The sequence below is a fragment of the Sebastes umbrosus genome, chromosome 19 (genome assembly GCF_015220745.1).
Source record: "Sebastes umbrosus isolate fSebUmb1 chromosome 19, fSebUmb1.pri, whole genome shotgun sequence".
Classification (NCBI taxonomy): Eukaryota; Metazoa; Chordata; class Actinopteri; order Perciformes; family Sebastidae; genus Sebastes; species Sebastes umbrosus.
Window position 1 is genome coordinate 17,949,702 of NC_051287.1, and position 13,227 is coordinate 17,962,928.

The window sequence follows — 13,227 nt, forward strand, 5'->3', positions numbered from 1 at the left end:
GACGCGAAAACGTGAAAACTCGAGTGGCCCTATCTGGAGCCAGTGTTTTGTTTGTCCGTTCTGGGCTACTGTACAAACATGGCAGCCGGCTCTGTGAAGAGGACCCGCTCCCTATGTAGATAAAAACGGCTTATTCTAAGATAACAAAAACACAACGATTCGTATTTTCAGGTGATTATACACTAAATAAAACATACTTCGAAGTTAACGCGATAATAATACATCAACGCAAATTCGTTTTAACGCCACTAATTTCTTTAACGCTTCGTCATCCATGTCACACACTGACAGCTGTTGTTGCCTGTTGGGTTTGAGTTTGCCATGTTATGATTTGAGCATATTTCTTATGTTAAATGCAGTACCTGTGAGGGTTTCTGGACAATATTTGTCATTGTTTTAAGTTGCTAATTGATTTCCAATAATAAATATATACATACATTTGCATAACGCAAGCATATTTGCCCACTCCCATGTTGATAAGAGTATTAAATGCTTGACAAATCTCCCTTTAAGGTACATTCTGAACAGAAAATGTGCGATTAATTTGCAATAAATCGCGATTAACTACTGACAATCATGCGATTAATCGTGATTCAATATTTTAAATCGATTGACAACCCTATTATTATTATTATTATTATTATATTCCATTTCTGCTCATTTCTGATCCTCCTAAATGCTACACACTGTTCCTTTAATATGTTCGGATAAAAGACATGCTAAAAAGTAAACATTGTGCTGTAATATAAGTGATTTCTCAGCTCATATAATTGAAAGGAGAGTGGCCCATTGGTTCCTGGGAAAGTTTTACACATTATGTTTAATTCTTCATTCGCACTGTATCTATAGTTTTCATATATGGAGGCAACAAACGCGACACTTTAGCTAATCATTTTGGTTTCAGTCCACACTCGTTTTTCAAATAATGAACTCAGGTATGCGTCACATCAATGGGGAGAAGGCGACAACGCTCTAAATCACAAACCAAATGAGGTGGTGTGACAAACTATTTTGGCCTGAGAGCTACACTGAACTGAAACATTGCCAATAAAACGTTTGTAAATGCAGGTTTCGCTCTATTTTGCTGAAACTAATTCCCAGCCATTGAGGCTTATAACAGAAGCAGCCATTATGTTATGTCAGTTCCCCTCCGCCGGTCTGTCCACACGCTCCTGCAAATAGGCGTGTTGCCAAGACAACGGCTCACACACCTTGCCATCCGAGACCACCTGGGGGAGGCCTCCAAAGGACTAAATACATAAATGCATGCATGAGCATACAGTGCAAACAAAAAATACACACATACACACACTCCCGTGCACGATACACACCAAACCGCACGCCCCTCCTTATCTATTTTACACCACATTACACATGCCCACATGTCTGCATAACCAGGACCAATCAGAGGGAGTATATGTGCACAGGGCCACGCGAGTCACCCTCGCTATACACAGCTGCGTCCTTGAAGAATAAGAGCTGCAACAGTAAGCGCCGCGATAATCACATCTTAATAGTTTCAATTCCAGAGGAGAGTTATCAGTAAATATGTATATTGTCCTCATTTGCAGGAACAAAAACGTATTTAAAATAATGAGTGTGAACAGAGCAGAGTGGCTGAGAACGACAGAGATTATGGAAGTATCTGTGTGAAATAAAAAAAGAGACAATAAATTTACCAGTTTCCTATACTGCTGTTTCTCCTGGCGAAGCGTGGCAACCTCAAGCTTCAGAGCTCGGTTTCTCTCCTCCAGCAATCGAAAACGGTTCACATTGTAGGCCGAGTGTCCTGTAGCTTGCTGGGATGAAACTTCATATCTTGTCTGCCGACAAAAAAGAAAAGATGAGGAAGAATCACCAATATTAAAACATTTCTGGTATCATTACTATCATTATTATTAGTCGTAGTTGTCATACTATACTGTGTAAAAATCTAACATGACTAACAAGACTAAATATACAGTAACAAAACTAGGAGTCTGTACATAGGCACAGCAGAGCTTTGAGCTAAATGCTAACATCAGCATACTAACGTGCTCGTAATGACAATGCTAACATGCTGATGCTGAAGTATGTTTACCATGTTCACCGTCATAGTTCAGCGTGTTAGCATGTGAACAGTTGTTAACTAGCATTAAACACAAGTATAGCTGGATGTCATTAGCTTTTCCGAGTATTTGGTCATAGACCAAAACACTGGACAAATTAAAGAGGACCTATTACGCTTATTTTCAGGTGCATGCTTGTATTTTGGGTTTCTACTAAAACGTGTTGACATGCTTTAATGTTCAAGAACGCTTTATTTTTCTCATACCGGCTGTGCTGCAGCACTTCTTTTCACCCTCTTATCTGTCTGTCTCTGTCAACCCCCCACCCAAAAAAAAGCCCAGTCTGCTCTGATTGGTTAGCTGGCCCACACTGTTGTGATTGGTCAACCAAACCAAACTCTTCGAACTCCGCTCCAGCTCCACTCTAACTAGTTTGGTTTGAGGGCGTGTCAAACTAGCCGCTAGGCAGGTATTTTGCACATGTGTTACTTGGTGACATCACCATGTTGCGGAAGAAAAGGCGGGACTTCAAGCAAGGCGTTTCAGGGCAGTTCAGGAGCAGTGTTTCTGTGGGGGAGAGTAACTCCCTTTGGCGTGGACTTTGGGCTTTGAAACTTTGCAGACCTTTTACATGCACAACAAACTATATAACACACTAAAGGAAAGGGAACAAGCATAATAGGTCCTCTTTAAAAATTTAGACCTGATGATGGAGCTAGACAAAGTCAGTGGATCACCAATGTTATTACAATTCATCCTGAGGGTGAACCAAATTTCATGGCAATCCATTTCACTCAAAACCATAAATGTGAACCTCATGGTGAAAGAAATTGGGGATTGCTAAGGATAGATGTACCGATATTTCACTAGGTAAATGAAAACTTTGACCTTCTGGTGGCACTGGAGAAAAAGCCAGAGGATTACCAAAACCATTAGGATCCCTTATATAGGCACCATGGATGTCTGTACCAAATCACATGGCAATCCATCCAATAGCAGTTGAGATTATTCAGTCTAGATCAAAGCGGTGGAACGTCCATCCGACCAACAGACAGATAGACTAGTCGGTATATAAAAAATTATACATAAGAAGGAAACGAGCACTTGATTAATATAAGTTATGAAAGAGGACATAGGGCTGCTGTCAATCTTGCTTACAGTGATGTACTGAGGCTTTAGTTCCATCCCGTGGGGTCAGTCACAGGAAAAGGATTACCAGGCCTGAAAATGAAGCTGCTACTGCAACAGGTTTTGAGCCTCAGCAGGATTTGCCAGTCAGTGTTTTTTCTCCTTAGAAGTTTTCTTGATGGCTTTTGAAAGTGAATTTTCCCTCTGATGCTTGAACCCTCCATGGAAATACACTGCATATCTGTAATAGGCAGGCTGGAGTGGTGAGTGGTTTCTTGCATTGCTCAGTTAGTTTCACTTCATGCCAGACATCTATTTGTCCAATTTGATGGCATTTTTTTTTTGTCTTGCTTTGGAATAGAACTGCTCTGCTGTCAGTCTTGTACTTTGAAAAAAAAAAAAAAATGTCCAATCACTTTGAGGCCACCAGAGGGGCTGCAGATAGTAGAGGAGCTGAGCAGCTGTTTGGCTGAGGTAAAGGAGGGGAAGCTGATTTAGGATAAGTGCATTAAACCTCTGCCTGTGCCTCCTGAAATTAAACGCCCTCCAAGGATGCGAGGATGCCCTTTTGCTCCGTTTTTGTGTCCGAGGAAAGAACTCCTTCCCTATGAGTTAATCTAAAAATGGATTTGATGTTCCACTCCTGTCTACTTTTAGTAATATAAATGTATGAAATGGGAACATTTTTGGAGAGCTACAATCATGAAATCCCAAATGGGGTGTAGTCTTCCCATTTGTCCCCTGAAAAAAGCACACTTATCCAGCCCAGCCACTGCAATATTACTATAAAAGGAAAACCACCCTAGACAAAAAGAAATCTGTGCTGCATTACTCTGAAGCCTGTTCACTTTTCTCTCTCCAAATCTGTTTTTATTTCCAATTGGAGGAGAATTAAGGAAGAGGTGGAAATATCATCCCATTGTTCTCTTCAAGCACTTTTTCCCTTGTAGTAACCCCCCGAAGAGGCCAACCGACAGATGGTTCTGATATCAGTTTATATCACTCTGATGTATCAATTAGCATGTTAGCAGAGCCTCTTGTCAGGCACACAATAGAACTCACACACACATAAATAACAAACAGATCCCCTGACTGCAAGCCAGGCTATCATCCTCCACACAAAAAAAAAAGAATACAAAAAACAAAAGTTGCAGGCAATATGTCAGTTAACACGGACAGCCAAATACGCCACCAAAGCCGGTGTGATGGACCTGCCAAGCCGACAGATAGACAGCCAGATACACCTGCTAATACAGCGGACCTGCCAAGCAGACAAGCCTACAGATAGACCCACCAGTGATAATATGGTGGACTATCCAAGAACAGACAGAGAGATAGATAGACCTGCCAACCAGTGCTGTGGGTTTTCCAAACAGACAGACAGACTAACACATTCAGTCAGCCTAGTTAGAGTGAGATATTAGGCCATATGGACATCCATGTGAGAACTGATTTATGAAGTCATTTAGCCCAGAAAACCATTGGTGCAAAAACTGAATGTGATGCAAAAACAAGGTTGACAACATGTGGTTATTAGAAAATTATAAAAATGAATTTTTTGCATCTGGTTGACTGGGCTTTTATCAATGCCAGGTTGAGACATCTAATTGAGACGCGATCAGCTCAGTGAATCAGTCAACAGCAGACAACAGCAGCGGAGCCCAATTGTGTGCCGTCCACTTGGGAGACATCATCCTTGTACCGAGGGAGCTGCCAAAGCTGCTCTGACAGGAGCTGCGTCAGAGTTGGGAATCATGACGCACTCGTGCGCTCTGGGGCCACAAGAAATACTGACAATGTCTCCTGCTAAATGTGAGCCGGGAGGGTGAAAGGTACAGAGAAACATCCTGTTTCAGCCATGCATCCACTCCTGAAGGTGAGTCGTCTTTCACACAAGCTCTGAATGCAAGCATTTCAATTCAGTCTGGATGAGCAAATGGCTCACTGGATAACAGTGATGCATTGCAGTGAATGCATTGTTACACAGTGGGCAACCACCAGTTCTGAAAAGTGAAGCCAATGCTGAAGTGTCTTAAACTTGCATTCTTTCTAATAGCCAGCAGGGGGCGACTCCTCTGGTTGCAAAAAGAAGTCTGATTGTATAGAAGTCTATGAGAAAATGAGCCTACTTCTCACTTGATTTATTACCTCAGTAAACATTGTAAATATGAGTTTATGGTCTCAATCGCTAGTTTCAAGTCTTCAGTACAGCATGATGTTCATTTAGTAAATTATGGTCCCATTTAGAGTCAAATAGACCATAAAGCAGGGGATGCTTTAGGGCGTGGCTACCTTGGGATTGACAGGTTGCTTCCACGGCGTTGTCCGGTCTGGGAGTTGTCCGTGTTTTCGTCTTACAACTTTAACCCTTTCACAGCGTGTTTTCAGTTCATGAAAGTTAATTGTACCATTTGGTAACACTTCACAATAATTGTACATTAGTTAACATTAGTTACTGCATTAATAAGCCTTAATTAACAGTTAATTAACAGTAACTAAAGTGTCTAATAAGCATTTACTAATGGTGTTCATGTTAACTAAGGTATTAATTTATACATTATTTAATGTTTTAAAAGACGATATTAATGCATTAATAAGCCTTAATTAACAGTTAATTAACAGTAACTAAAGTGGGTACATTAATTAACATTAGTTAATGCATTAATAGGCCTTAATTATCGGTTAATTAAAAGTAACTAAAGTGTCTAATAAGCATTTACTAATGGTGTTCATGTTAACTAAGGTATTAATTTATACATTATTTAATGCTTTAAAATACATTATTAATGCATTAATAAGCCTTAATTAACAGTTAATTATCAGTAAGGATTCAACTGGGCAGTCCATAAACCAATGACAGTGTCCACTTCTTATATACAATGTATGATTGTTACAAATATGTCCACAATTTGGCATTCATTCATCCAGTCATTAAGTGATAGAACAGTGGTTATTAGTTACATTGTTGTATTTTCTGTTTGTTTTCCATATAGGCTTCGTCATGTTTGGTAAGTAGGTCCACAACATTACACCACTATGGATGACCATAAGATAAGATACCAAAAATATAAATATAAATCATGTATGAATAAGTAGATTGAGAATGTGTGGAAGGATGATATAGCATTAATTAGTAGAGAAGAGACTGCACACTAGGCAGAAAGAATGAGAGAGAAGGCAGTCACCTTGAGACTCCAAACATCAAACAAAGAATTGTCCTTTGTGTTTTGTGTTTAATATTAGGTTTTGCTCTCTTCCTTTTCATATTCATCACAATGGGACAACCACTCACAAACAAATAATAATATTTTTCAAGTGTTTGTCTACATCTGTTACAATATCTCATAAGTTGCTCTTATCCAAGCCAAGCACTGTGTTAAAAATTGCTTGTTTCCTGCTTTGTGTCTTTTAATCTTATTGAATAAAGCTAGTCCATCCCAAGGGGTCAGTCACAGGCAAAAGATTACTTAAGCTATGAAGTTTTGACTGCTCTAATGTAAACTGACTTCCAAGCTCTACTAGTGCTCCCAAATGAAGCCATGTATAAAAAAAATGTCAGCGGTAACCTCTACTCAACATGCCCCCTCTGTCCTATCTCACGATTCAGGTATACAACGCTCAGAGGAAGTCTACAATAATGTAAATTTAAAGGGGAACACCACCCAAATTAGCAATTCCAATATGTTATTTCCATGGCCTAGTAAAGTTCAATCAATATTTGTGAACATGAGCTACTCTCTCTCAAAGCCAGAAACCTGAGAAGTAAGTCTCATACTTGTGATGTCATAGGGTATAAAGTCTGGAGCTGCTCCACAGACAATGAATGGGAGAGACTGATTGTTGGGACCCACAGAACAACTTTATTCTATTGTAGTGTTGTCAGTTGTGAAGCAGAAAAATGTTCCCGTATACTCAGAACGTTCCCCTGGGTGCTCTCAGTGTCATCTAGAACCTCTCTCTCAATTCATCGTCTATGGTGCAGCTCCGCACTTTATACCCTATGACTTCACAAATTTGAGTTTTAGCACTCTAGTTTTTTAGATTTGGGAGAGTTGTTCATGTTTACTACTATTTTTTGGACTATCTCAGACCATAATATTAACATGTATGATTTTTGAAAATGGCCATAGTTCCCCTTTAACCATGTGTTGCTCAATAAACCTATAGACAGGAATAGCTAGACAACTACTGGTGAAGGTGATGTCTGTTTTTCCTGGTATCATTTAATGCTCTATTCTGCGTCCTTCACCATTGTTCAGTATTCTATGTTGATGTTTTGATTTCAGTGCCACACAATGTAAGATGTTTTAACCACTTCAGATGCTATATTATATGCACGGTATTTTTTTTTTTCCTTCTTACAAAGAGAGAAATTATTTTTATGTTTACCGACCACAATACAAAGATCAAAGTTATGGAACAGCACCAAAAGGGTACGGCTCAAAGGCATGTCAGCAGAGTAGAAACCAGAGGTCAAAAGGGGGTTTAACTTTAAGTTAAAGGGGACAAAACTCACTTTTTTAGTGCTTGTGCACATACAGTACATTTGGGTGTCTGGATTGCCAACTAACCCACAAACAACCCCATCAGTTTTTTGTGGGATTCCTAGATCAGAAAGCATGTGATCCAACAAGCCATTCAGATTTGGCTCCCCTTCCTATGTCACTCGCAGGCTGAAGCCAATCAGAGCAGATTGGGCTTTTTCAGGAGGGGGTCTTAAAGAGACAGGTACGAAAATGGAGCGTTTCAGACAGAGGGAGAATACAGGTATAATCACACAGATGGTATGAGAAAAATAAAGTGTTTTTTTAACATTAAAGCGTGTAAAACATGTTTTAGTAGAAACCAAAAACAAGTATGAACCTAAAAAAATGACTATAATATGGCCCCTTTAAGTACACAGGGGCACACTTTACAAGCCGCGATTCAGTGAGAAGTTCATGGACACATTCCTGGAAAAACAACAAGCTAAAGATACTGTAAAATCATTGTTTTCTGCTCCAAATTATTTATCCCTATGAAAGCAACATCTGTAGAAACATATTTCTCACTAAGCAGGAAAAATAACATTCGGGGAACTTGGATTTCTGTGAATTGTGTCTGACCTGCAGCACTGTTGACGACACCAAAGATGAGTACACTGTGAATGGATTATCCATTTAAACCTGATGAACAACTGGAGGCTGGGGTAACTGTTCATTAAGCAAAGCAGATAATGTGGGTAGCTATTAAGATGTTACAGCATATAATTATGTAATAGAGGCTTTTTAGTGCTTTATGCCGTGCACAGTTCGGCTTTCCTCCACTTTTTTTTTTTGCAGTAATTAACGATTTTAACTCATCATGGACACCAATACATTTTATGTGTGTATTCATCTAATGGTTCACTTAATAAAACCAGCATTTTCTAAGGTTTTTATGGCATTTCTGCTACGTTGGGATGGTGGAGAGACACAGGAGAATGGATCAGGAAAGCAGCATGTGGTGGCTGGCTTCGAACCAATAAGGGCATTGTGGTTAAGTGGCGTGTGCTCAGCCAACCGACCCCACCAGGATACCCCAAGGTAATCTTATTTTGACTAGGGCTGATTTAAATTAGATTGCCACATCGCCATCTGGTGTGTGAGTGATAAACTTGCATCAGTGCCGCCTGATGCAGTCAGCCGTGGATGTACAGCTATTGACCTGCCTATTAGACAGATTTTTCATCAGTCTTTTCAAGCCTATCAAGCTACTCTTGTCCAGCATGTGTTGTTATGAATGTGTTTCACTTGGAGTGGTAGACAGTCCGTTATAAATCTAGCGTCAACTACTCAGGAGAGAAATAATTCACTATCATTCACCAACACTAAAAAACAATACATCTTGTGTTTCCCAGAATGCATTACATCTCTGAGAATCATCCAGCAGCATCCAGTGCATCACTTGTAGTGTTTTGACATTAAGAAAACAGACCCGACTAAAAAAAAAGGGGACCGAGAGAGCAGACATGTATGTTTTTCGCTGATACAGATAGTGACAATGCCCCTACCTTAAAGGCAGCACCCCCTTTGTCCCAAAATGACTCTCTTCCCTTCCCGTTACATCACGAGCCGGCGGTGGAGGCGGAGGTGACGCGTCCGCACGTGTATGTCGGTGCATGAGTGCCTGCTGTGTGTGCAGCAGTTGCAACGAGCGTTTTCCCCGATCTGCAGCTTTAATAGCTCGCCTGGTCTGTGCGCCACTGTAACAGGCAGTGAAAGCAACAAAAAAAGAAAAAGCTGCAGTAGATTGGCACACTCACACTCCCTCCTGAGTCCCACCCCTGAGTGTGGTGTCAACGCATCCTCTCGCGCTCTCTGCTCCATCCTCCTCCTTTAAAAAAATCCCCCCCTCCCTTCGTTCTGTCTCGCTCAAACGCAGACGTGCGCACGCCCCTGTTCAACTGACCAAAAACCAACGTCACACATGCCAAAAAAAAAAAAAAAAAGACATGCGGGGCAGCCTTCATTTAAATGGACTGTGTAAATCTGTTGAGCAGTGATGTCTAAATCATTACATCATAGATGAGCTTTTTTTTTCTTCCTCCGAGCAGAACAGATCATGGTCCAGCATCCCCTGTCTCTCCCCTGTATCTTGCTTTCTAACTGACATAAGATAATGGTTTCTGCAACGTTGCATACATAACTCCTTCCCCTACATTTATACTAGGGCTGACAATCGATTCAAATATTTAATCGTGATTAATCGCAAATGAATCGCACATATTTTATCTGTTCAAATTGTACCTTAAAGGGAGATTAGTCAAGCATTTAATACTCTTATCAACACAGGAGTGGCTAAATATGCTTGCTTTATATGAATGTATGCATATATGTATTATTAGAAATCAATTAACAACACAAAACAATGACAAATATTATCCAGAAACCCTCACATGTACTGCATTTAGCATAAAAAATATGCTCAAATCATAACATGGCAAATTCAAGCCCAACAGGCGGCAACAGCTGTCAGTGTGTCAGTGTGCTGACTTGACTATGACTTGCCCCAAACTGCATGTGATTATCATAAAGTGGGCATGTCTGTAAAGGGGAGACTCGTGGGTACCCATAGAACCCATTTTCATCCACATATCTTGAGGTCAGAGGTCAAGGGACCCCTTTGAAAATGGCAATGACAGATTTTCCTCTCCAAAATTTAGCATAAATTTGGAGCATTATTTAACCTCCTTTGCGATGAACTAGTATGACTAATGGATTCCTTGGGTTTTCTAGTTTCATATGATGCCAGTATCTTCACTCTAGCTTTAAAACCGAGCCCGGTGCAACCTCTGAAAGATCGATTGTGTTAATACGTTAAAGTAATTAGTTGCATTAAAACGAATCTGCATTAACACGTTAACTTTGACAGCCCTCATTTATACACATACATCTCACTATATTTCAGGCATTAGTCTTTCTTTTGCATTACCGCTTGTAACTTTCCTCTAGCATCAAATCAAATCTACTCCGTCATGTTCCTGGACAGACCTCGGATACTCTCTTCACCTCTTCTAAATCCCCGATCAGACGACTCCAATTGAATCAGCGTGGTGGGTTTTAGTGAGGTTGCATCAGCAGCAGGCACGTTCTCCGTTTTAACACCGGAGGGACGGAGGCACAGGACAGAGGAGAGGACAGAAAGAAAGAAAGAAAGAAAGAAAGAAAGAAAGAAAGAGACACTGTGCGTGAGTGAGAAGAGAAAGCAGAACGAACGCTCTGTTCCACTCTGTTGCCTAGCAACCCTTGCTCGCTGTCTGTTCCCATCCTCACTGTGTAGACGCATTACTCTCGTAGTGAGCACGATGACATGAAGCCCTGTGAGACCAGGGTTCAGGAACAGATGGAAACTGGATTAGGCAGAAATATGCAATGACCTCTTTAAATATGCAAATAGCTGAAAGCAAATTAGGCAATGTGTCATTTAACTGCTTAAAACAAGCTGCTACCTTTGGAGCATGGCAGGACCGGGCCTCTTTCTCAACTTGGTGGATGTTTAACACTGAAATGCTGCCCTCTTCTGGCCATATGGAATAAAAAGTAATGGCAGAAAAGTGTACTAGTGTGCTGTTTAGCCGATAATGAGAAATTGTGCTCCGGACGGTGGGCGGTGCTTGCTTTTGGCTCAACTTTCTCATTTTACAACTTTAAACAGTACACAACAAGATGTTTCTGAAAACATCTGAGGTGAAAAACGGACATTACATTAACCGAATATTGATTCATATTGGATCAGCGCTGCCTAGTTTGACAGTTTGATCGGAGTTTGCGAGTAGTGACTGACCAGAGACTCATGGTGCCTTCAAATGAAACTCGTGAGCTCGTGTTTACAACATGGGAAGTCATACATACGATATGCTCAGCGTTCAAGTGGTTAAGTCGTGAGAACACCGCTGCGAAGCAACGGGAATATTAACGTTACTTTCGGCATCTAGAAGCCACAGAGGCTAAAAATTTAGCAAGCTAGTAAGTGGGTAACATGATGCAGGAAATGCAAAGGCATAATGACAGAGGAAAAAGATTAGGTGGTTGGGAATATCAACATTTTCCTCAGACATATTATAAAATTACGATGAAAAACAATAAACGACTGAAATTACAATATATTAACTTATTATGTACCGAAAAATTAACTTCCAAGGCCTCCGCCATTTCTGACAACGAAAACTTGAAATTGGAGCTTTCAGAAACTTTCCACTTACGAGGTTGTGAATACCACAAGAGGGGGGGGGGGGTTCATATGGACTCTGATTGGTTGTTTTTGTTCGGGCACGGTAGAAACTTTTAAATGCCATTATGATTACAGGAGGACCAGCCCATCCTCATTCCTAGGGCGTTAAAAACCGAGGCTTTGTCACGGCTGTCGGCGTTCGGTACCGCCGGTATGAAGCGCACCGGGCGTTCCATTAACTACAATGTAAACCCATCCGCAGCGAGAGTAAACGCTCCGAGAAAGTGCGCTGAGAGTGTCGTACTGTAGTTTAAAGAGGGAAAAAACACACCAGGCCGGTGGGTACAACAAACACAAGGCTTTCATCCAGAAGACCGCTGTTTGTGTCCTGTGCGTCACGTCACAATCAGCCGTCGTTCGTGTTCGCAACGTTCTGTGTCATTTTCACTGTGCAAACGTAGTAGTTTTAAGCCCAACCATGTATTTCTTACCTACATCTAACTATAGTGGTTTTGTTGCCTAATTCTAGAGTGACGCCAAGGGGAACTATAGTGGTTTTGATGCCGAAAATAAAGTGACGCCAATGGGCATGACAAAGTGCGCGGTATGTGATGAGTTGGGATGAGAATGTGTTGGGAGGACACAGAACATGATTTATTTCTCAGATTGTCTGTCTCAAGCACTACTGTCAGGATATAGTCAGTTTTATAAAAAATAACTTGCTCAAAGTTACCAACTGCAGCATATGTGTGTATATTACAAAATAGGCAATTTACCAACAACATAAAAAAAAGTTATTTTATATTTCACTTCAAGGCCTGAGTGTTCCCGTCGAGCCACGGCAGTGCTTCTGTTTTCATCCCCATAAAGAATATCGGTCAAGGATAGAAAAGTCTATTACAATCTACTGTGTTGGGCAGTGAATCTGAATCAAAGCTCCCATAAACGTTATAGTGTGGGAAGATTTAAAAACACAACAGCAGACAGGTGTGCGATTGTCAGGGTCGGATGAGGTAAAAGATTATTGGAAACGATGGATTTGAGGTCAGAAACATGAAACTTTACAAATGATCTGGAGTGAGATTCATAATAATAACATTCACATCGTGCCGGAGAACAAAAATAGATGCTGAGAATCACATCATCATTTTGTTGCACTTGTGCACAAGTGTGGTTTGGAAAAATCTTAAATTAACTTCTTGTTCTGCTTGTGTGCTCTACAGATCGGAAAATACAGCAAATATACCTATATATAATATAAATATAATATAAATTCTTTCTACTAATGCATGCAATTAAGTTTTTTGTTTTTTTACTACATATGCAGGGCTCAAAATTTGAGTTGTTAAATTAAAAAGGT

The 13,227-nt window shown here is 40.5% G+C and overlaps 1 protein-coding gene across 8 annotated transcripts in view; it reads right to left on the minus strand.

The window, feature by feature from the left end:
* The window catches only part of si:ch73-287m6.1 (RIMS-binding protein 2), an 85,740-nt gene that overhangs the window by 69,225 nt on the left and 3,288 nt on the right, over positions 1–13,227 (minus strand). For 7 of the 8 annotated variants that reach the window (XM_037752948.1, XM_037752946.1, XM_037752950.1 and 4 more), the window contains one exon: positions 1,680–1,823. In XM_037752948.1, coding sequence (XP_037608876.1) covers positions 1,680–1,823 — 144 coding nt within the window. Of the gene's footprint in view, positions 1–1,679; positions 1,824–9,207; positions 9,256–13,227 lie in introns of those variants that run through there. The other variant, XM_037752949.1, reaches the window with a different exon arrangement.